Source organism: Schizosaccharomyces octosporus (assembly GCF_000150505.1).
Source record: "Schizosaccharomyces octosporus yFS286 unplaced genomic scaffold supercont6.3, whole genome shotgun sequence".
Classification (NCBI taxonomy): domain Eukaryota; kingdom Fungi; phylum Ascomycota; class Schizosaccharomycetes; order Schizosaccharomycetales; family Schizosaccharomycetaceae; genus Schizosaccharomyces; species Schizosaccharomyces octosporus.
In genome coordinates, this window is record NW_013185621.1 from 468,448 (window position 1) to 491,283 (window position 22,836).

General features: G+C 36.9%; 10 protein-coding genes across 10 annotated transcripts; 4 read left to right on the plus strand and 6 right to left on the minus strand.

Annotated features, from left to right (window-relative positions):
* Positions 1–107: 107 nt before the first annotated feature.
* SOCG_04348 (thioredoxin family protein) lies at positions 108–1,636 on the plus strand. Its single transcript, XM_013165190.1, has one exon. The coding sequence runs from the start codon at positions 363–365 to the stop codon at positions 1,449–1,451; it is 1,089 nt and encodes a 362-aa protein (XP_013020644.1). The 5' UTR covers positions 108–362; the 3' UTR covers positions 1,452–1,636.
* On the minus strand, positions 1,573–4,873 carry SOCG_04347 (exocyst complex subunit Sec10). Its single transcript, XM_013165189.1, has 5 exons — positions 4,395–4,873; positions 4,270–4,348; positions 2,060–4,094; positions 1,911–2,012; positions 1,573–1,872 (listed from the first exon to the last, which is right to left on the minus strand). Exons 1-5 carry the CDS (start codon positions 4,452–4,454, stop codon positions 1,716–1,718), a joined length of 2,433 nt encoding a protein of 810 aa, XP_013020643.1. The 5' UTR covers positions 4,455–4,873; the 3' UTR covers positions 1,573–1,715.
* Positions 4,809–6,170, minus strand: SOCG_04346 (uncharacterized protein). Its single transcript, XM_013165188.1, has 2 exons — positions 5,645–6,170; positions 4,809–5,452 (listed from the first exon to the last, which is right to left on the minus strand). Exons 1-2 carry the CDS (start codon positions 5,722–5,724, stop codon positions 5,017–5,019), a joined length of 516 nt encoding a protein of 171 aa, XP_013020642.1. The 5' UTR covers positions 5,725–6,170; the 3' UTR covers positions 4,809–5,016.
* Positions 6,171–6,756: 586 nt separating this feature from the next.
* On the plus strand, positions 6,757–9,076 carry SOCG_04345 (FAD binding protein). Its single transcript, XM_013165187.1, has one exon. The coding sequence runs from the start codon at positions 7,117–7,119 to the stop codon at positions 8,878–8,880; it is 1,764 nt and encodes a 587-aa protein (XP_013020641.1). The 5' UTR covers positions 6,757–7,116; the 3' UTR covers positions 8,881–9,076.
* Positions 8,934–10,510, minus strand: SOCG_04344 (acyltransferase). The gene is made up of 4 exons (XM_013165186.1): positions 10,236–10,510; positions 9,821–10,088; positions 9,497–9,779; positions 8,934–9,431 (listed from the first exon to the last, which is right to left on the minus strand). The coding sequence occupies exons 1-4, from the start codon at positions 10,258–10,260 to the stop codon at positions 9,093–9,095; spliced, it is 915 nt and encodes a 304-aa protein (XP_013020640.1). The 5' UTR covers positions 10,261–10,510; the 3' UTR covers positions 8,934–9,092.
* On the plus strand, positions 10,361–14,060 carry SOCG_04343 (Sim4 and Mal2 associated protein 2). The gene has a single exon (XM_013165185.1). The coding sequence runs from the start codon at positions 10,545–10,547 to the stop codon at positions 11,577–11,579; it is 1,035 nt and encodes a 344-aa protein (XP_013020639.1). The 5' UTR covers positions 10,361–10,544; the 3' UTR covers positions 11,580–14,060.
* Positions 11,407–13,201, minus strand: SOCG_04342 (Sir2 family histone deacetylase Hst4). The gene is made up of 2 exons (XM_013165184.1): positions 12,828–13,201; positions 11,407–12,742 (listed from the first exon to the last, which is right to left on the minus strand). The coding sequence occupies exons 1-2, from the start codon at positions 13,027–13,029 to the stop codon at positions 11,691–11,693; spliced, it is 1,254 nt and encodes a 417-aa protein (XP_013020638.1). The 5' UTR covers positions 13,030–13,201; the 3' UTR covers positions 11,407–11,690.
* A 236-nt stretch (positions 14,061–14,296) lies between the features above and the next one.
* Positions 14,297–18,797, plus strand: SOCG_04341 (ATP-dependent DNA helicase Hrp1). Its single transcript, XM_013165183.1, has one exon. The coding sequence runs from the start codon at positions 14,480–14,482 to the stop codon at positions 18,548–18,550; it is 4,071 nt and encodes a 1,356-aa protein (XP_013020637.1). The 5' UTR covers positions 14,297–14,479; the 3' UTR covers positions 18,551–18,797.
* SOCG_04340 (autophagy associated ubiquitin-like modifier Atg12) lies at positions 18,733–19,447 on the minus strand. Its single transcript, XM_013165182.1, has 3 exons — positions 19,187–19,447; positions 18,998–19,134; positions 18,733–18,950 (listed from the first exon to the last, which is right to left on the minus strand). The coding sequence occupies exons 1-3, from the start codon at positions 19,323–19,325 to the stop codon at positions 18,828–18,830; spliced, it is 399 nt and encodes a 132-aa protein (XP_013020636.1). The 5' UTR covers positions 19,326–19,447; the 3' UTR covers positions 18,733–18,827.
* SOCG_04339 (transcription factor Pap1/Caf3) lies at positions 19,417–22,426 on the minus strand. The gene has a single exon (XM_013165181.1). The coding sequence runs from the start codon at positions 21,629–21,631 to the stop codon at positions 19,907–19,909; it is 1,725 nt and encodes a 574-aa protein (XP_013020635.1). The 5' UTR covers positions 21,632–22,426; the 3' UTR covers positions 19,417–19,906.
* Between the last annotated feature and the right edge of the window lie 410 nt (positions 22,427–22,836).

Consider the following 22,836-nt stretch of genomic DNA (forward strand, 5'->3'; position numbering starts at 1 on the left):
AATGATCTATTTTGGTTAATTTGTTAATTGATGTTACGTTTCGTACTCGTAGAGCATATTCTCTTAAATTACTCCTCCATACCCCTTCGTCTATACTACACAGAGTTTTCCTCTATTTCAAACCGGATTTCCATTCGGATTTTATTTTTTTTTTCCTCCGTTTTATTTTATTCTATAACTCTGATACGAATCATTTCGTGCAAGACCTAAGACTTGGCACTTTTACATATCTCTGTTATTTCACGCTTTCCTTCCTATTTTCCTTTGCATCGTTCTATCATTTTATGCATTTTTCGTCTTTTATGTTTTTTAGCTCTAAGATATAATTTTTGCTCCCCTTTTACCCAAACTATATATTCGACATGCATATTAAAGTCTTTATTTGGCTTTTCCTCTTCTTCTTTCTCTTTTCTCTTTCCTGTGCTGCCTCCTCTATCTTTGGCCCAAACACCGTAGAATTGGGTACTAAAACACTCTCCAAATATGTTCATCAGCATGGTCCTACATTTGTTGTTTTCTATGCTCCTTGGTGTGGCTATTGTAAAAAGTTAGGCCCCATCTTCTCCAAACTGGCAAACAAGTTACATAATCTTGTTCCTTTTGCTGCAGTGAATTGTGATCTCGAAAGCAACAAGAAAGTATGTTCGCGGTATAATGTCCGGGGATTTCCTACCATTAAGTTTCTCTTCCCTTCTCCGCTCCAGCCTTCTACAGTCTTCAGTGCGGATTATGAAGGAGATCGAAGTTATGGAAACATGTATAAATTTGTTTCTCAAAATTACCCTGTTACCATCACCCCAATCAGAAATGATCCTCAAATGAGAAAGTATATGAATTCACGAACCAACGTTACAAAGGTGATCTTAATTACGGAAAAGTCAAAAGCTACAATCACCTACAAAACCTTGGCAAATTACTTTTCCAAACTTCCATTTAGTATTAGTTCGCCGGATAAAATATCACTAGGTACCCTTGGTATTGATCCCGAAGAAGTCACTGAGTTTCCTACTCTTTTATTGCAACATCCTGATCAAAAATATCCAACACTATATCGTGGTTCGATGGAGCGTGACGCTATTAAAACCTTCATCGAGAATCAGTTAAAGGAATTCAGTTTTAGCGAATATCTCGACTCTTTCTGCACTCGTCAAAACTGCCTCTTACATTTTTATGACAATGAACAAGAGAAAGAGGCTTTCCCTGCTGATAATATCACCAAGAAATACCCCAAGTTACGTTTGGTTTCTCTTCCTGCGTCCTCAGTTTCAGCTGAATTGATCCGTAATTCTTTAGACCTAGGATATAGTGACGCTATCCTGATTAATCTGTTTAAATCCTATTATCTTGCAAAACCTTTCGGTACTCAGGTATCATCATGGCTTGATGATATTAAAGTTGGGCAAGCAGGTAGTCTGACTTCTTTACCAAAAAATTTTCTTGAAAGCATCTAATAACTTATTTTTAAAAAATTCTAATAAAAATGGGTGAATAAAATAAAGCAAATGAAAAGAAGATTGGCAAATAATGCGTATACTCATTGAATAGGATAATGCTACCCCTACATTGAATAAATTTAAGAAGTATGTTCAAATATCATTACGTCCTACAAAGTAAGAAATAAATAGTAAAAGATTATAAGGGAATCCATGAATTATCACAAGGTTAAAGAACCCCATATGAAAACATCTTTCGATGTATGAAGTACGCCAAAGATTTCAAGTAGTCTTTGTGGAGAATAAAACCTGCTCTTTATTAGTTTGTAAACGCAGATTCTCTGGAAGATCGGAGCGCAGACGCAGAACCTCATGAATATTCATATCGGTGAAACCAGCTTTTCGCTTGTCTTGCATTACCGCTGGTAAAACATCAGTTCTGAAATTGTTAGTAACGTCAAAATAATAACAACTTACTTGACCATTAAAAGACTCAGCAGCTGCTGTAATGTTCTGAATTTATTGTTGACGATATCGATACCCCAACTCTGTAAAACTGAATAAAAAAAATTCAAGTCACTAAATTTGTTAGTATCTTGAAACAAAATTTACATTATTTCACTTACTCTTGTAAAAGCAATGCACCAGTTGGAGTGACTTTAGACCGAAATGCAAATTCTATTAATACGGCTGCAAGATTGAGCGCAGTTTTCTTCTTCAAAGCAAAAAGGGATGGATCATTTGGATCAAGTTCTTGAATAGAAGATAGTAATTGATCAAGATACGTTTGTACCATCTTAGTCATTGATTGACGTTGCTTTGGTGATACATCAATCTGCTCCTCTGACATAGCATAAGAAATATTTCTATACGGAGACAAGAGAAGATCTAGTCTTGAACATAAAGCCTTTACGGAAGTATAAAACAAGCTATTGACGCGATGTTCGAGATTTGTGATAGCTAAGCTCAAAGTATTAATCGTTTCTTTCCTTGACGACGCAGTAAAACCAACAGAAGGTATAATTATAGAAGTAATATACGCGGAATAAAAACCCATTATCTTTTTGCATTCGCGTATGTCAATCAAAAAGCTCAAATCTAAGTCAGTGCGCTTGTCATATTGTTGTATATAATTATGAACCAACGATAATCCCTCATTTATATACCGATTATTTACTAATTCATCCAGTAACTTCACTAGGGAAAACAGTATTTTACTTAGATCTTGCTGAGACGTCACAAGAAAGGCTCGATTCAAAGCCTCAGCATGCCAACCGATAAAAGAATATGTGTTTTTTGAATCTAAATGACCTTCGTTTTCAGAAATAGAAAACGTATTTTCCGAGATGACCGCGCCCGAGTCAATCAGACTGCTATCAATACCGGCAATCCTCAATAAATAACCTTCTGTTTTCGCACTAAAGTGGGTTTGTATATCTGCTGATTGGACCTTTGGTTGTTGAATAGGATTCATAAGAGATCTTAATAGGCCGGGTTTGGCTCGTTGCTTAAATGGATTCACAGCTAAAAATTTATAGACATTTAACCAGAACATTGAAGTTAAAGAATGTCTTTCACGGCTCAGGTAATCATTTGGTTCCACATAAGGGACTAGTAAATCTTCAAAATATTGATTTAAAGCAAGGATCAAAGGGGAGTTGTCGGAAACATTGAATCCACGACGGGTCAAGATTTCTTTTAATTGAACCAATAACTCTTGTAAAGAAGAGACAATAGTTTGCAAAGATCTTAAATATGCCAAGTTAGTCTTACTGTGCGCAACTTCCATAACTTCTTCTATACGATTTTGGATGGACTGTCCAAATATTCTTTGACAAAGCGTTTGTAAGACAAGTTCTGGTTTTGGAAAAACACGTTTAATGACAACACAATCTCTGTCAACGACTGAGCATATTTCATTAAAAAGAGAAGAAAGGCTTTTGATAGAGGCCGGAACAGGTTGGAAAGGGTCCTGAAGAGCGTTCCAAACATCATCCTCTTCCAATCCCTTTCGCGATTCAAGCTTATCCGCAGCTATGAAAAATTCGTGTTGATTAACAAACTCGCGAATAACAGATGCCCCTCCGTTGAATTCTTGCAAAATTGTTCCAAACGAAGCCATTCCTTTCCAATTAGGCTTTCTATACTCATTATTGAAAAACTTTAGAAAGCTCGTTTCTAAAAATTCGGAGAACTTTTCAATGCGGTTTAGTGTTTCTGAAGCTCCGGGCAAATCTACTTCATTTGCAAACCCCAACAGTTGACGGGTTCTTTGGGCGCATAAAAGCATTTTATCATGGTTATTAGTTCGAAAGAGATCCGAAAGAGATTGGGAATTTCCCGAACGGAATTCCATATAGTACTGAATTAAATCGGCAGATGCCAGAATTCTCTTTCGGTGATTCTCAGCAAGCTCTAGTTCCTTTCCAACATCTACAAGACCTCCTTTCATATCATCCACATTATCGTTTAAGTTTCTAGAGAGGTCTAACACCTGAGAAAACTTGTCACGTAGATGGTTGGACTTCTTTTGGTAATCATGCTGAATATGCTTAGACTCTGAGTCATGCTTTTTTATTCTTTCTTTGAACTTGGATCGTAAATCCGTCAGTGTAGAGTTCCCTCTTTCAAACAACGATATCGAATTTTCTAAAGAGAGTACTATTTCAAACTGTTAATATGACTGACAGTAACAAGGAAGCATATATCCATGAGGTAAAGCTTAATCAAATAAATTCTTTATAAAAGAATTTTAGTTCATTCAAGTCATAAACAAGAGTCAACATGACCCTTGATTTATGAGTAAATAAACTTAAAACGAAAACAACTAACATACATTCATTAGAAGAGTTTTCTGAAAGACTGTAAAGTGGTTTGGAGTATTGTTCAATAAAGTCCGTAGCAGATAATTCCGTCTAAAATAAATCCGTTAGTCAACTGCACACAATTGATGCTTCATACATTATTTGCGAGAGAGTTCAGCAATTCATCATCATAAGTCATTTCATTATTTACAGGCATGTCTACTCAAAGCACAATGTTATTCGACTAATGAGTACTAGTGAAAGAGTTTCTCTCTTTTGAGAGCGAGTAAGTGGTGAGAAGTGAAAGCGAGGAAAAGTCGAAGATCAAGATGTCCTATGAGTGTACTTGTTTAGAAACTAAATTTTTAAGAATTTATTTAATGCATCATTCAGTAATCTTCAAAATTTGATGTAACGTCGCAACTTACCCCGTAGAAACAGTCTACATTGCCAATTTTGGAAGGTTATACTATTGAACTGCATACGTCTTTATGCGACAGGAATTATATATTTTTTTAAAAAAATTGTAATACCGTTTATTTATTAGCTTGATTTCTTTTTTGATCTTGTCTACATTTCATAGTCTTAATGAATTGCTAAATTAGACAGTGGAAAAGCTAGGGAACCTGCATTTTTTCATATAAAGATTGAACATAAGATTTTATAAAACCAATTAGTTAAAGAATTAAACAGGATCTGTTTCCCCAAAAAAAGCAATTAATGCGGGTGCGAAGGTTATATCCATAACAATTAGGAATGGAAGTTAAAAGAGTTTAAAATTAGTCTGAATCATACTCTTCAGAGGAGTTTGTGTATTCGGCTTCGTCGTCAGAATCACTCAAAACTGACTTCGTTGTGATATGATGGCGTTTTGTTTTGCGAGCAATCTTTGGAGGAACCATTGGATTTTTTTCATTTGGCTTCTTGCTAGAAGATATGTTACCCTTTGCTTCATTTCCTAATTTTCTGCTTTCTCGCTCGTCTTCTGCGGCTACGTGGCCTTCTTGTACAGCCCGGATTATTTTGTCGATCCATTCATCTGGAAGAGCAGTAATTCCATCCATGGTATTTTTCAAATCATCTTCACCAAGCCGATTCTTTATGTTTTTTAACATTCGCGGCGTGACACAACCCCAATGCTTCCAAGCCCAGCTTTGAAATCTACCAGAGTCAACGAATGTACCGAAACGTATAACACCCGCAGGAATTTTTGCACTATATATTGTTTAGTATTTACATTGCATTTATAACTTCAAAGTCTCAAATAGCAAAATCCTTCTTGTCTCTATATGTACTCTTTCATTGATAAAACAGCTAAATATTAACGGTCGCACAATGCCGAGTAAATGACGACCAAAGAAGACCCATTTCATTGAAGGAAAGGCTTATAAGTTTTTCGAAACGTACCGACCACATAGGGAGCCTTTACACTTGGAACGACTATTGCTTGCAATTTCAACACGGTATCCACTTCCACCCTGTTCCATAATTTAAAATAAAAATTCCCGAAAACTAATAATAAATTTTTTCAGAAAATAAAACCACTTTCTCAAATTCGATCTGATTACACAGTTCTGAGAAATCGAGATTTTTTAAGCTAAACAACTCTTTGTTGTTCTGGACAATCTCAGTTCCTAGACAAAACAAACTGTTCCTAGAAGTTCACAAGATTCGGAGACATACTTATAAAGAGGACTAAAACTGCTATTTAATCAATCAAAAGTCACAACGTTTCTTGGGCTTTTCCATGCATGATGTTCGATCCTAGATAGGAATGTCTTGTGATCTAACATCAGTACAGCCTCCCACCCAGTCTTGAAAAATGACCACAACCAAGGAACACTACAATGTTCCCTACTCTATTAATAGGAAATATATGAAAAATATGAAATGAAACAGAAACACAAAATCTAAAAGGATAACGCAATTTACGTATTGAATATCTACGAGTGTAATATCAAACTAAGAATATATAAGAAGTAACAATCCGTCGTTAATATGATATATTTGTCAGAGACATCCTTTGTAATAAAGTATAGTTCGAGGAAGTTACTAGTGAGATTTTTATTCTTTTTCTTTTCTAAAATGAAATGATTTCACTGAGACGGGGTCCTTGGTGTATCATCTTCTCATTGTGAATATGTGTTACTTCATCTATAACTTCCAAGCAAAGCGATTGAATATTGAAGAATGTTGTAGTTGTAATTCCATCAGAAACAAGTTATTGAAAAAGGGAGATACCGCTTAAACGTATAAGCTGTAAATAACACAATTAAGCCTTTTACGAGCAAGTTCGCTTGGAGATCTTTTGTAATATCTCGTTCATCTCGAGAATAATCACTGCCTCGCACTGCTAAATTCATATACTACGCTTCTAGCAGCATGTTATTAAAAGTAAACATCAAATAGGATTTCTCTTAACAATTGTATAAATGTATCGTTTATTTTATTACGTTGTACTTGTCGCGTCTGTGCACTTTACGAAACCATCGTCCATTTCGCTGTTCAATATAAAGAGACTTAACACACAACACTGACGAATTAAGAATCAGATAATGCTTTATCAGATTCTGTTTCTGCCTTAAACAATACACCCGCAAATTTTTAGAAGAAGATACAGCATTGTGTCTTTCTAAGTCTATTTTCTAAAAAGAAAAGTCGTTTTCAACTATATTAGTTGATAGTAATTTGTGGTTTGACGAAAGTGACTATAATATCTTTTTTACCAAAAAGGCATGTTCCTTTTTTAATCGCGAAAACTATCTAAGCCGCTGTTATTTCAAATCCAAGATATTTCTTTTCTTGTGTTAACCTAGTATTTATCGATTTTCTGACGACGTTTGTTTTTTGGGATTTGATTTTCTTTTGGGTTGGGAAAAATGTTCCGAGGATATGTTCAGACTTCTTCTGGAGTATGTCAGTCACTCTTAAAAAATCATTGTGGAAATATAACATGTTCGAAATTTATGCGAGGCCTATTGCTGGTTCCGGTAAATGAAAACTATTCATTAAAGACCAGCGTAGGAGCCTGTCGCCAATATTCTAATCGGCGAAGGTACTCTACAGCAAAACGATTTTTGGGTCACATTTCATATCATTTATCTCAAGGAAAATGCCTTTCAGGGTCATCTCTTTCCGCGTCCAATTTACTACCCTCTTTTTTCTCAGTGAACGAGCAACTGCAGACGTTATTGAGGAATCCTGCCTTTCAGCATCTTCATATCAAGCTTGATGAATTAAATTATGATGAATGTTTTTCTACTCAAAATACCGCCCCTAAAAAAAAGGTTTCCTTTACTCCTTCAACCGTTAATTTTGCTTCTCTTGATCCTCTTCTTTCCGACAGTCCAACAACACCCCACCCACCTTCGTTTGTTCAGCCTCATCCCCCGTTTCATGTTTTTGCTGCTCCTATATTAAATGTTCGCACTTTAACCAATCCTGGCGCTATAAAACGTACATATAATGTCACACTAGATATCTCAAAATACCCTTTGAAAGAAGGCAGTGATTGGAAGATTGGAGGATCCTTTGGTGTTATGCCTCCTAACCCAGATAATGAAATATTTCGTTTAGCCCATCTGCTAAATGTCCCTTTAAACGAATTGTATGATCCCAAAACCCTTCATACTTCCGGTGGACGATGGCCCACTATATGGGGAGAAGAAAAACCTCGCTCATTAGAAATTTCCATATATCACGTTCTTAAATGGTGTTCAGATTTTCTTTCGAGGCCGCCGTCCAAAGATTTTTATCGCCTTTTAGCAAAACATTCTAAGAATCCGATTGAGCATCATATTCTCCTTGGACTTTCGAACTGTTCTCAAAATATTTGTTCTGAAAATGTTTCCATTTCAGATGTTTTAGAGGCCTTTCCAAATTCACGTCCATCCATAGATGAAGTTATTTCCTTACTTCCTCAATTAATGCCTAGATGGTACTCTATATCCAATGATCCTGACCTTGGTAAAGGAGTCTTGGAAATGGCGTTCACGGTACAAGAATTTGCAGGTCCGGATGGACAGATGCGTACTGGCGTCTGTTCTGGATTTCTAGAAAATATGGCTTTGGAATTTATAAAGTCTGAGCAAAATGGCACTTTGAATACTAAAAAGTTCACATTACCGATGTTTCGTGGTGTCCAGCAAAATCCATTTGCGAAGGAATTCCACAATGACGGACCAATGTGCCTGATAGGTGCGGGTGTAGGCATTGCTCCGTTCCGTGGCTTCGTTCAAAGACGTCTTGCAAACGCAGCTTGTACAGGAAAGGTTTGGATTATCCAGGGGTGTCGCGATCAAACACTGGATGAACTCTACCACGGCGAATGGAATACTATACCTGGTCATCACACCAATCCGAAGTGTCGTGCGAAGAAATTAGTAGTTGAGTCGAGAAATGGAAGACGTGAATATGTTCAAGATGCAGTTCGCAGACATGGAAAAGTTATCTGGGATGTCATTAATCATAAAAATGGTCGTATATATCTTTGTGGTTCCGGAAAAGCCTTTGCCGTTGAAATTGAAAAGGCTATCATCGACGTTACCATGAAATATAGCGGCTGTACAAAAGAAGAAGCAGTTCGTCAATTAAAGTATTGGCAAAGTCCCATAAATTACAAGTTTGTCAAAGAAGTTTGGTAATGCCTTATTATTGGTTGTAAGAAGAAAGATCATATGCTTACCACTACTAACGATTTTAATGATGAACGCACTTATTTTATTTATTACATACTATCACACATGAATATTAGTCCATATAGAAGGAATAAGACGGTAGAATAAAGTAAGCCAGTTCCGTAGTAATAATATACTGGTGGCGTGACATGTAGAAGAGAAAAGAGAAATAGTATTCGTTAATCATATTTCTTAGAGGTGGCCTCTAAATAAATTTGTTTTTCAGTCAAATTAAGATTTGTAGCTCGTGTACGACCAAGTCTACAGAGCTTGTCTAAAACATTGTCGTTTACGTTGTTACAATTTCTAGGAATTTCAGGCTCCGCTGACATTCGAGCACGAACTTCAAAAGAAGTGGTAAGTAAAATGGAACTGATAAATGTCAACACGGATGGGACTGAAAGAGTAATCGCCGCTGGTAGATAGCGAAGATATAAACAGAAAATTCGATCAGTGCTTCCAGCGGATTCGAGGCATTTGGTTAGTTGACATAATCCTCTGCCATTGGTAGTGGAACCCTAAATAAATAAAATAGTTATTATCATTTCATCATAAATATGTGAATTAAAAAGAAGTATCGTACCTCTGGGAATACAATTACAACCTTGCCATTTTTGGTAGCATCTTTGCAAATTTCAGACAGTGGTCGAAGATCCCTCGCAGGAGGAGGAAGCATTAAGTTTACTCTAGAAAAATGCGAAAAGAAAGCAGTGATGGAAGAAACTGGAAGAACATTTGACGACTTACTATTCGCTTGAACGAATATACAATCAAACAAAGACGAAACGGTTAGGACATCTACAGGGCTCGTACTATTGACAGCAACAATATCCCCAGCCTGTAGACTATCCCCTTGGACAAATGTTCTAGTAAATTAGCTTTTATTCATTGAAATTTGGCGACATACCCAACTAGTGTGTAGGAAAGTCGGAAACAGCCCAAGGAGAATAGTACAATTCTTGAAAGCGAGCGTTCAAAGAATCCAGAAATAGCTTGTTGGAAACTGAGTAGGCGTTTTAGAATTCCGGACCATATAACAAAATAAAATATGCTGGTAATGACACATAGAGGGATACGGACTAAAGCTACTGGTAATATTATCAGCCATTTGAAACTAGTAATCGAAGGTTTTTCTGCATAAATCGGATGGAAAGGTGCAATGCCTGTGCCAGCATCTAAAGAAATTGAGTTAGCTAGTTTAGGAATATGAAGATATGCAAATTCACGGTTCCAACAAAATTTTATAGCAAAAGAGACTCATGATCCTCAATGTACAAACAAATATTATATTTAAATTGATGAATCAGTCATTCAATGCTTACCTCGCCAACGGGTGAATTTCTCCATTTGAAATTAAAGAAAATAATAAACTTTTATTACTTTCGATATTTGAACACTTCAGAAGTGATGTATAACCAGATTTAAACTATTTAAACAAGAATTGGTGATTTTTATTGATGTGTTACAGACTGCTGTATGCTCGGTAGGTTGAACTAATGTACCTAAAAAGATTGAATACGGTAGGTACTAGTCTTTCTTGTACTAATAAAGATAAATTTCATGGATATCCTTTGTTGCATTAATACATTTTACATTTAATAATTTTCGTCACATGCTACTAAGAGGCCAGTATGACAAGTCGTCGATTCAGCCAAATTTCTCAAGAGGACAACAGTAGCAGCGAAGAAGATACTTCAATTAATAAAACTGTTGAAAATCCTAAACGCACTGTTGAAACCACAAACAGGAAGTCTGGGAACGTTGAAGATACACCGAACGATGAGAAAAACTCATCAGAACCCCCTGCCTGGGAGAAGAAGGAGCTTCTAGAAAGAAGGAATCAATTATATAACCAGATTTCTTTGTTGGAACAAGATGTCGAACGAGTTCATAAGCATGCTTCGAACCCAAATGTAGAAAAACAAGAGCACGAGATGCTCAAGGAGCTTCTTGGGTTATTTTTTGAAGTCCCGCAGGCTGATGATAAACAGTCTAGTAAGGAGAATGATAACTCTATTTATATTCCTTCTGCTTTACCTAATATCAACCGTCCAGTCCGCGTACCTTTTTCAGGGCTGCGGATTCTTGCTCATCACTCTGTAGACGTAAGCGACACTCAGTGCTTTCACGAATTTGAGGGAGTTTCTGAATTTTTTCCATCTCTCGATTTCCACATGAACATCGAAGTTCGTACTACCGATTATGCTGTCCTTGAGTTCTTTATTAGAGTAGCATCGTTTGCAAGAAACGAGCTCCAGAACGTAATAGAGAAGAGCATAAATGCAAGAGACATAGTGGCAGCACTAAGAGCAGTGTCAATGTTTGGATACTATCATGCAGTTCGTGCAAACGATTGGATGCATTTCATGAACGAATTTGATGGTATAGCGAGAGTCGATCTAACCTCTACTTCTGAGTTACACGTTCAAAATAGATTATACAAAATTTCGTTACAGCAGAATATCTGCTTTGACGAGTTTGGATTCGCCAAGACGGAGTATAATATATTATTTAAACCAAAAAAAGTACCCCAAAAGAGCGCGGAGTCTATTTCATTACTTACAAAAAATATTAAATATCGCTTCCATGAGTTGATTAGCCTGTTTGGATTTCGAAAAGGGTCCGAAACCTTACTAGAAGCATTGTTCAGGCCAACCAACAACTAAAACAAAAGGTATAAGAATAGGAAAAGGGGTGGATAAAAGTCAGAAAAAAAAGGATTATGAGATACAGTGCTAATAGAATACAATGTAGATCGAGCCGCTAGGATATACGGTTTAAGAGCGCTTAGAAAAGTCAGAGTATTCCACCTCAGGTTTCACGCCCCTTTCCAGCATTTCGACAGGCTTCATCACTTTGTTTATTGATTCCAATGGAGATCTTTCTTTTTTTACCTTTTTTGCAGGAGATTCGGTTTTCGTGATCTTCGTGGTAGCAGTAAGTTTTGCTTGTCCTGAAGTCCGTTTTTTGGCAACTGAAGTTGTAGTCGAGTGAACCTTTGGTTTCCACCTTGAAGCTTCCAAAGAGGGTTTCATTATACGAATAGCAGTCTGACAGTCTCCCTCAATAATTATATCGCACAAGTTGGCAAATTCCTTTGTAGGAGCATCATGATTTAGCCAAATTACTGAACCTTTTTGACGGTGTACGCTATTGCTCATTTCCTTTATAATTCTTTTAACACCGGGAATTTTGCAGGAGGTGCCCGCAACAATTAAACAATCGGGCCTTGATTTCAAGTCTTGCGAACAAACAGCTCCAATCGCTTCTGAATCTGGATGCCCTTCGTTGTAGAGAACAATTCGTGGACGTAAACATCCTTCCATAATCAGTCGTTTTCCAGCTATACGACGGACTTCATTTTGAGTTCTGCATTCAGGACAAGCTGTAAGACCATCTTTCTCAAATAAATCAGGATGGAAGGGTCGAACGAAGGGGCATCTCGTACACCGTGCGACTTCTAATGTCCCATGGAGTGGTATAGACGTAGGCCAAGGTGCTGATTGAGGCAAAGGAGTGCATGTCTGCAAACCTTCAAGCCGTGTTTCGAGAAAATCTATATTCTGAGTATATAAACGAAGAAGTTTGGAATCTTTGGCTAGTTTTGACAAAAAATAATGAAAGTCTGTGGGGACAGCATTATCTGAAAGTTCATGAAGCTTTTTGATCATTTCATGGAAGATATTTACACTTTTCAAATCACGATATACCGCGCCATCAAACAATTCTTTTCCAGAACAATTTAACTTATATTCTGACCGGAGTGAAGAAAAGAGTCCATCAGAGGACCGAAAATCGGGAATTCCTGCTCCACATGAAATACCAGCGCCTGTATCAAATATTAGAATAAGTCTGAAAAAATATATATGATTTGCATTATAAATGCTAAATCAAGCAGACGAAAAATAACATACCGGTGACGATGACTATTCGTTTTGCTTTTCTCAATGCGGCAATTGCTGGATTAAAATCAATATTATCGTCAACATTATTTGAAGAAACTTGAATTTTAATGGGACCATTAGAAACCTGTTCATGGCTTTTCAAATCCATAGTGGATCGCAAACTTCTTTTATTTGACTCATCATCGATGGGGAGCTGCTCATCTTGCTTCATATTATTTACCAAGAAAAAAACGATATTATTCGTTTTATTGTAATTTTATGAATTACTTCCAAGAATCGACATTTAGGGGAATCTCCCGATGTTGTGAGTAGTATGGGGTATGTGATGGTTATGTGTTTTCGACAAATTCAAGACCCTCTAACTGAGAAGTCTCTCAGAAGGAAAAGAGATCGTCAGAAACGGCCTGTAAACATATAATGTATAAACAAAACAGAACGCAACAGTCTTTCGACGATAATTTACGATGAGAAACTAGAAAATTTATGGATTTATTATTGAAGATATGGCGATCCTACAAAAAGAAGAGGAATTATTTAAACCAAATAATACTTTTATTTTTTTATCAGTATGAACTAGAAGCAACAACTCTAGATTGGAATAATCCTTTGAAAACCTTTGAGATTCGAGTCTTTTTGTCGTCTACTGTCTGGAATCAGCCAGATAAATCAATCCAGAGCTAAGAGTTGATTTTACTTCATCTGCTACGATCAATATCAGCAAGACTAGAGATTTTTGCCAATGTTGCTCATACGTCGACTGGGATTTGGGATGAAAAGTAAAATCAACATATCGGTTGAATGGTAAGATCGATTAATGTCGATTTCATTAGGACTTTTGCTATGATAGTTCTCACCATCTTTTGGCAGCTATAAACTTGTTTCGCGTATTTGTTTACATTGAATTTTTCAGGTACCAGAAACGAAAATAAAATTTCGTATGCATATTTAGTTACTTGACGATTATGATTATCCTGTGAATCTCGCTATGATTACTAATTAAATTGATACAACATAGTGTTCATTTGAGAGATCATGTTTACTTTGGGTTCACTAAAAGATTCAGACATATCAATGAGAAAAATCGTAAATGTGTGTTTCAATATTAAATTAGAAATCTATAAATACATGACAAAACAAGTCGTTCTTATGCATAGTACTAGGAAATGTACAATGTAAAACAACCATTATTCAAGGAAGAATAAACCTACAATCCTAAAATACTAAAAAAAAAGAAAAGAAAAAGAAAAAATACTTCATAAAGTTAATTACTTAGTCAATTCACGAGTTTGTAAAGGTAGACAAAGGCCAAAGGAAAATCCAAACGTAAAAGTCATAAATAGCCATGTTTCATCTCTAAATTTATTTTGAAGCAATTTCAACCCCTAAACATGCGAAAATGACCTGAATTGCTGGTAAGGCGTTTTTCTCATACTTGTGGGATTCTGCCAACAGCGCAACAAATACAAGCAAACAACATACCACTGCTGAAACTAGCTTACACCGAGGTTTCCTCTGGTTTTCTTGGTGTATCTTAGTAAGAAGAAAAAACGAAAGCCGTCTGAGATCTAATAAGACATTGAAATTGAAATTTACAAGAGGAGTAGTTAGTCTTCTAGACATCCCTATATCAGACTTGCCAGACGCTAGTTGCAAGGGAAATCATGAGCTTTAACCAGGTCAATGGTACTGAAGAGTCCAATGATTTAATAAAGGCGCAAGCCGCGGATGTAGTGCAACCTCATATGCAACCTTCCATAGAATTGCCTGTCCTTTCTAATGAAGGCCCCAATTATTTAGGCAATTCATCTTCATATCCCTCTCAGACTTCTTTAGCCTCTTATCCTGATTCAGAAAATGTCACCAGTACAGCCAACAGCACCGTAGTATCTTCAGCCTTGTCAACACCTCACGTCGAAGACTCTACCGGCTTTGATGAACTTAAGATAGATGGTACTAGACGTTCGGGACGTGTAAAACGCTCTGTTTATCCAGAACAGTCTTTCTTTGATTTTGACGAGCAAGAGATTCCCAGTTCTAAGAAGAGGAGAAGCAGGGCTGCACCTGTCCGAAGGAAGTCACCTGAAGAAAGTGAAGATGAAGCTGATGCTTATGACCGACAACATAAGACGAGTTACGTCCCTACTGAAGTTCGGACGTCTGCTCGATCCTCAAAGGGCGGAGTAAACTATAATGAGCAGAACCTCTACGGTGATTTGAGTAACGAAGAAGATGAAGAAATGGAAGAAGAAGCTGAAGAAGAATACGAGCCTGCCATTGATTTTGTTTTGAATCATCGTAAGCGAGAAGATGCTGAAGATGATGATCCCAAGAAAAGTTATCAGTATCTTATAAAATGGCAAGAGTTATCTCACCTGCATAATACATGGGAAGATTATGAATCTGCTACTTTTGTCCGTGGCTATAAGAAAGTTGATAATTATATAAAACAAAACATTATTTACGACCGAGAAATTCGGGAGGATCCATCAACCACGTACGAGGATTTGGAGGCTCTTGACATTGACCGCGAGCGAAAGAATATGGTGTACGAGGAATACAAGATCGTAGAACGGATCGTAGCCTCCGAACCCAATGAAGAGGGTAAAACAGAGTACTTTGTCAAATGGAGACAATTGCCTTACGATAATTGCACTTGGGAAGACGGAAATCTAATTTACAGTATGGCTCCTAATGAAGTATTTCAATTTCTTCAAAGGGAAAACAGTCCATACTTACCAAATAAAGGTGTGTTTTATAACTCAAGGCCTCCTTACCGCAAATTAGAGAAACAACCCTCTTACATTAAAGGAGGAGAAATTAGAGATTTCCAATTGACAGGTATTAATTGGATGGCTTATTTATGGCATAGAAATGAAAACGGTATTTTGGCTGATGAAATGGGTCTGGGTAAAACTGTCCAAGCGGTTTGTTTCATTTCCTATTTAGTTCATTCCTTAAGACAACATGGACCTTTTTTGATCGTTGTTCCGCTCTCTACAATACCGGCTTGGCAAGAAACTTTGACAAATTGGGCTCCAGATTTGAACTGTATTTGCTACACTGGAAATACAGAATCTCGGTCAAATATTCGAGAGTACGAATTTTTTATGTCTTCCAATAATCGGAAGCTTAAATTTAACGTCCTTCTGACAACTTATGAGTACATCTTAAAAGATAAAAATGAGCTCAACAATTTTCGATGGCAATATCTTGCAATCGATGAGGCACATCGTCTAAAAAATAGCGGATCTTCACTTTATGAGACTCTTTCCCAATTTAAAACTTCCAATAGACTCTTAATTACTGGTACCCCGTTGCAAAATAATTTAAAGGAGCTGGCGTCCTTGGTTAATTTCCTAATGCCTGGTAAATTTTATATCAAAGAAGAACTTAACTTTGATCAGCCGAACGAAGAACAGGAACGTGATATTCGTGATCTTCAACAAAGACTGCAACCGTTTATCTTACGACGATTAAAAAAAGATGTTGAAAAGTCGCTGCCTTCAAAATCGGAACGTATTTTGCGGGTCGAATTATCAGACATGCAAACTCAGTGGTACAGAAATATTTTAACCAAAAACTATCGTGCTCTTGTCGGTAGTACTGATGGAAAGAACCAGTTATCTCTATTAAATATCGTGGTTGAATTAAAAAAAACTTCCAATCATCCTTATTTATTTCCAGGAACGGAAGAGAAATGGTTGAGTGGCCGAAAAATGACAAGAGAAGATACCCTTCGCGGTGTTATTATGAATAGTGGAAAAATGGTTTTGTTGGATAAATTATTACAAAGACTTAAGCGAGATGGCCATCGTGTTCTTATATTTAGTCAAATGGTTAAAATGTTGAACATCTTAGGCGAATACATGTCTCTTCGGGGTTATAATTACCAGCGTCTTGATGGAACCATCCCTGCTTCTGTACGAAGAGTATCAATTGATCACTTTAACGCGCCTGATAGTCCTGATTTTGTTTTTCTGTTGAGTACTAGAGCTGGTGGTCTAGGTATTAATTTAAATACTGCAGATACTGTAATCATTTTTGATTCCGATTGGAACCCTCAAGCAGATCTTCAAGCCATGGCACGTGCTCATAGAATCGGACAGAAAAATCATGTGAATGTATATCGCTTTTTGTCTAGAGACACAGTTGAAGAAGATATTTTGGAGCGTGCTAGAAGGAAAATGATTTTGGAATATGCAATTATTTCTTTAGGTGTCACAGAGAAACCGAAAACCTCTAAAAGCGATAAATATACTGCTGAAGAACTTAGCGCTATTTTGAAGTTTGGTGCATCAAACATGTTTAAAGCGAATGAAAACCAAAAAAAGCTAGAAAATATGAATCTGGATGATATCCTAAGCCATGCCGAGGATCATGATTCGTCCAACGATGTTGGCGGAGCTAGTATGGGAGGTGAAGAGTTTTTAAAGCAATTTGAAGTTACCGACTATAAAGCCGATGATTTCAAGTGGGATGACATTATACCTGAAGAAGACTTGGAGAGAATTGAAGAAGAAGAACGAGTGTTAGCAGCTCGAAGAGCCGAAGAAGAGGAGCGCGAACGTAAAGAAGAAGAGATGCGAGAGGCCGAAGAAGAGCAAACTTCTCGGGCGTCGAAACGAACTACCAAGTCCATCACGAAACGTCAACAACGTCGAGAAGAGGCAATTCGTGAGAAGGAGGTCCGTCAACTCTATCGTGCTATGATAAAGTTTGGTCTTGTCGAAGAAAGATTCACTGACATTGTGAGAGAGGCGGAATTAGAGGCTACTGATCCCAAACGAATTCTGCAAGTATCCTCTGACATCGTGAAGTCTTGTGAGAAGGCTGTTGAACAAGTCGAAGCGGAGGACATTAAAAGTAAGCAGCCTCGTAAAGCAATTTTGATTGAGTATCGAGGGGTAAAGCATATTAATGCTGAAACAATCACTCAGAGAGTGAAAGATTTGACTTATTTGCATCGAGCATATAAAGGTTTAGACCCCTTGAAGCAACGCATTGGTTATCCTATCCGGAGCGTCCATAGCTGGAACTGTACATGGGGTATAAAGGAAGATTCTATGTTGCTTGCTGGTATTGACCGTCATGGATTTGGATCTTGGCAAGCAATCAAGATGGATCCTGATTTAGGACTGCAGAACAAAATATTTTTAGAAGAAGCTAAAAATGAAAAAGACTTGAGAAATGTTCCGAGCGCTGTACATTTAGTACGCCGAGGAGAGTATTTATTAAGTGTTGTTCGGGAGCACCCTGATCTCTTCACAACAAAGTCAGATCAAGCTACGAAGCGGAAATATACTCGTAAAAATAGTGGCACTAAGAGTTCTGGACGACAAACCACTTTGGATGATTCAGTCGCATCTAAAAAGAAAAATCGTGGGAAGAAACAGGCACAAGATGATGACAATACAGAAGGAGAAGAAGAAGCCTCACCTGATGCAACAGTCGGAGAAGAGGAGGAAGAAGAAGAAGAAGAAGAAAAAAAACCAAAGGCAGAAGCTCCTAAGAGATCACTGCGTTCTAATAGCGGCGCTAAACCACAGGGAACAAGCCGAAGGACCACAAGGAATTCTTCAAAAGCACCATCAGCGATGGACACACTTACAGCTGCCGCTGGTCTAGATGCCGACTTGGATATTGAATCTTCAAAGAAATCAGTGAAGAAGGAAGCTGAAGACAATTCAAATGGTGAAGAAAAGAATGATTCTTCAAAAGCAGTACCGTCCTGAATACCAAAAGAGAGAAAGATATACGAATTTACGGTTTTTTGGCTAGAATGTAATTTTTTTCGGCGTAAATATGAAAAGTTTTCTAAAGATATCTATTTCACTTTATTGAATAATTATCGATAACCTATGTTTTAATTCGCATATAAAACTCGGGTTCTTTTCACTACAAGAGTTTAGTTCATTAGGTTTGTTACATAATATTCATTCAAGTAATATAAGATAAGAATACATAATTGTTGTACTGAAAGAATGAGAGAATAAACTTAGAGTAGTGAAATCAGCCAAAAGCTACATTCACACAATAATAAATGAGAAGATAACCGTCAACACTAAAGTTGTCATATAAATTGCCAATAATTTCATCGGGAGCGGGAGCAAAACAGTAGTTCACATAGAGTAACTAGATCCCCAGTAGTTAGACACCGTTCTCATTAATAGGGAACTCACCAAGGAAGAATCTGGTTTAAAGCCAAGTTCTTTCTTTAAAAATCGAATAACCTTGTCAAAGCGATGACTTGCATTTATTGCAAATACGTTTTTACGAAGCAAAGGAGTTCTTCCAATGGCCTTAAATCGTAAATTTACTAATTAATTAAGTTAATTTGGTCTAATTGAAGAAAAGAAATTAGTACCAACCTTTCCGATTCTCCTTTTCATTGTAGCTGCTGATGATTTCATCGATTTTCTCTTGCAGGCTACTTGATTTTTCTTCTGTTTGAAGGGACTCTAATGTTTTACTCAATTGATCTTCGACAGCGTTTATGGAAGAAGCCATTGCGTTTGTGAATTGGCATGAGAAGTTCAAATCATACTTATATTTTGCCGTAGTTACGCTGACGATTTATGTAACTCGCTGCAGTAGTTGCTGATTTTCGTCTCGTAGAAAACATAATGATATTAATATTTTGTACGTTAGTATATTGTTCATTATTTCAAAATATCTTTTCGCCCTTAATTTGTCTATACTAAAGAATTACTTGAATCCTCAATTGTTATTATCCCCCTTCTTGAACTACTTCACTTCAAACCTTTCATTAATTGATTTAAAAGTTTGGGCTTTCCCTTTCGTTACAAAAAAATATATATAAAAAAAAAGATTCAAAAAGGCCCACCAGGGTAGCCATTATTATTAAGAATTAGGCAAATTTAATAAAAGCAGATACGCATCCATTGTATGGTTAACATTAATACATACTATAAATTATCAAACAGAACAAAAGGGAGTGTATATATGTATGACTCTACCGCAGATACCTTTCCTCAAGGATATCAAAATAGTAACAAATGTAATCCGCCTCCTGTCTTACAACACCTTAAAAAAATCCTAAAATCCAACCTTCTTCACCGATAAAACCCTTAAAGCTTCTTTAATGTTTGATCCAACTCTTGCTGATCGAGAACAACACCAGAAGCCGAGCATTTTGCCTTTTGCTTGAGCTTGGAACATAAGTCGTCAATGTCGATTTGTGAAAAGTTTGGATGGCTCATTATCTTCGACCATATTTCGGGACACTTTATGAATTTCTGTTCTTTGAATGGAATAACTTCATCATCAGCCTTGGCTTGAGGATCCTGTACAGTATATTTACTCGGCTGTTTACCCTCGATCTTGCTTTCATTAGAGGCTAAAGGATGAAGATTAGATAAATCAGCGTTACTATATTCAGGATGCACACTCGGCAATTCGACTGAAACATCCTTCTTATAATCCCCTTCATTGGCGAATTCCTTTTGTTCATTGAAGAAATTCAAAGAACTAGGCGCATTATCACCAATACCAAAAATTGAGAAATCATCGTTTTGGTCCTCGTCAACATCCCTAAAGTACGTTCGAAACATGTTATCGGTATCACCATCGTCGTTGAAATAATCTTTATCCAAATTTTCAGTAGGTTCTCTCCAAGTAGAGAATAAATCAGACACAGCGTCACCTCCTTCATAATTTCCAGTATTAATAATGTTGGGATTCGGTTCAAAAATAGCGTCATAATCAGGTAAATCAGTACCAGTTAGTCCCGCCATAGATTTCGGTGCCTCCTGTTTCAATGTTTCATCAGGATACCAAGATTTGGAGAACGGCTTCAAGGGTGGTTTCTCTGTATCAAAACCTTTCGGTTCGGTTGAAGATTCAATATAATTCACGGAATCGTCTTTTTGACCCACATCGCCAAGAATATCGACGCTTGCACGGTGAGGCGTATTTCTAGTTAACATAGAACAAGCAATGGAACCGCATGCTGAAGACAACTTTTGACAAAATTGCTTTCCATCCATAGAAGCATTGCGATGAACGAAAAAATCATCTTGGTATGGTGACAGAGAAAGAGAATCCCGTTTATGGTCAGGCCTCTGCAGCTGCTGTTGAGGAGAATCGACAGAAATTGGAGTTTCCGGAGATAAGGTGCCTCGCATTGAACTATTAGATTCTACCAAACCAGGAACTCCATATTGATTACTGTTTGCTGATGTCGAATCCTGATTTGAAGAGGAATTTGAATCGTTGTGTGCCAATGTTACATCATATGGGACACTGTCATACTGATCGCCAGCGGGAGGAGCATAAACGTTGTTAGGGGTAGAGAGATAAGCAGGATCACGATGTGGCATACTCATTTCAAAAGTAAAAGGACCTTTTCTCATTGCCGCAAGTTCCTCTTCTAATCTCTGAACCCTCTTTTTCAATTCTTCATTCTCTATGTTCGTGGTTGAGTTGAGCTGTTGAAGAGTGACCACTTGTGATTCTAAAGTCCTAAGATGATCTTCCTTTCTTTTGCGAAACGCACGTTGTGCAGCGCGATTCTGAGCCTTTCTTTTCGATTGGGGTTCATTCTCACCAGACTTTCGGCCATATTTTTTGGGTTTTTCTTCTAACAAATCATCATCTAAATCTTGAAGAGACTGGTTTTCATCAGACGATGATCGTTCAAGACTTGCTTTATCAGCAATGGGTCCTCGCTTTTTTGACATGTTCATCGCCATAGGCGCGTTTTGATCAGAAATGGCGGCGACAGAACTGGGAAACTCCTCCTTGGTATACAGCGAGGAGTACAAAACAGGCAAACTTTCTGTATTAGTAGTCATGACGAAAGATCGTAAGCAAAATTAGATAGGCAATTAATAATAAACAATTGAAGGAGAGTCTTGGATTTGAGTGAATATGATATAGAAGGAAGATCTAGAGCGGTATAAAAGAGAAGAATGCAACACAAAATTAGAAGTCTAAAACGATGCAACGAAATGGAAGAAAATGTTAAATAAAAAACAAAAAGAAAAAAGAAAAGAAGTAAAAGAAACTGTAACAGAACTTATCTCCTTTTAGACGTAAAAAAAACCTGGGAAGTGGACAAACAAAATAGACTCACTTGATAATTATCAGATTATAGATCCAAAGAGAAATGCAGGTGCACTGGGTTCACTAAGGAAAAGTAATTCTATCTTTTTTGTAACGTGTAAACTATCCACGTACAGCACTTTGTAATATTTTGACAGACGTTGTAGCGGCCACTTAAAATGCAAAAACGTATTTTGCCGAAACGGATGCAACAGCACTCAAATATTCCAAAAAGAGTACAATTCAATCACATCTACACTCCGCAGCACCTATTGAAACAACAAAATAGGTTTGGTGATAAAACAACCCTAAGAACTGAAACTCTGGAGAAATGTTCCAGAAAATCCTCGAATATGGGGCAAATTTATTAATTGAACCGTTCGTAACCGATTCTTTAGGAAAGAAAACAATTATAAAGGCTTTTATTGACAACTGAACGCGTTTCAATTCAAATATCTCAACAAATATGAAATTGGGGTAATTGCAAAAGACAGGTTCCGGACCATTTGAAAGTCCGTTTACGCAACTACGGTAATGGTGTGACGCCAAATTCATATTATAGAGTTTTCTAGGCTTCGTCTTATTAATATAAGACGTTTTAGCGATACTTAAGGCTTCCTTAAATTGTTATAGTGAACATTATTCTTCGTTAAAAAATATAAAGTAGTTTATAGTATTAGAGTACTTGTTACTTGAACAACTTTCGTTTGTTTATTTATTTACGTCTTTTGTAAAAACTAAAATAACGGATGAAGAACGTTCATTCTAGGCATTATTGTCGCTTTTAGAAGCGTTTTTTTTTAATTTTTTGGCTATATTAATTCCAAAGATTCCGTTTGCTTGTGTTTCTCTGAATATTTGCATCCAAGTGAGACAAAACGAACTTGAGATATAAAGCAAGGAAATAAATAAAAAATAAAAAATTCCTCAAGACAAAGAATAGAAACATCAACGT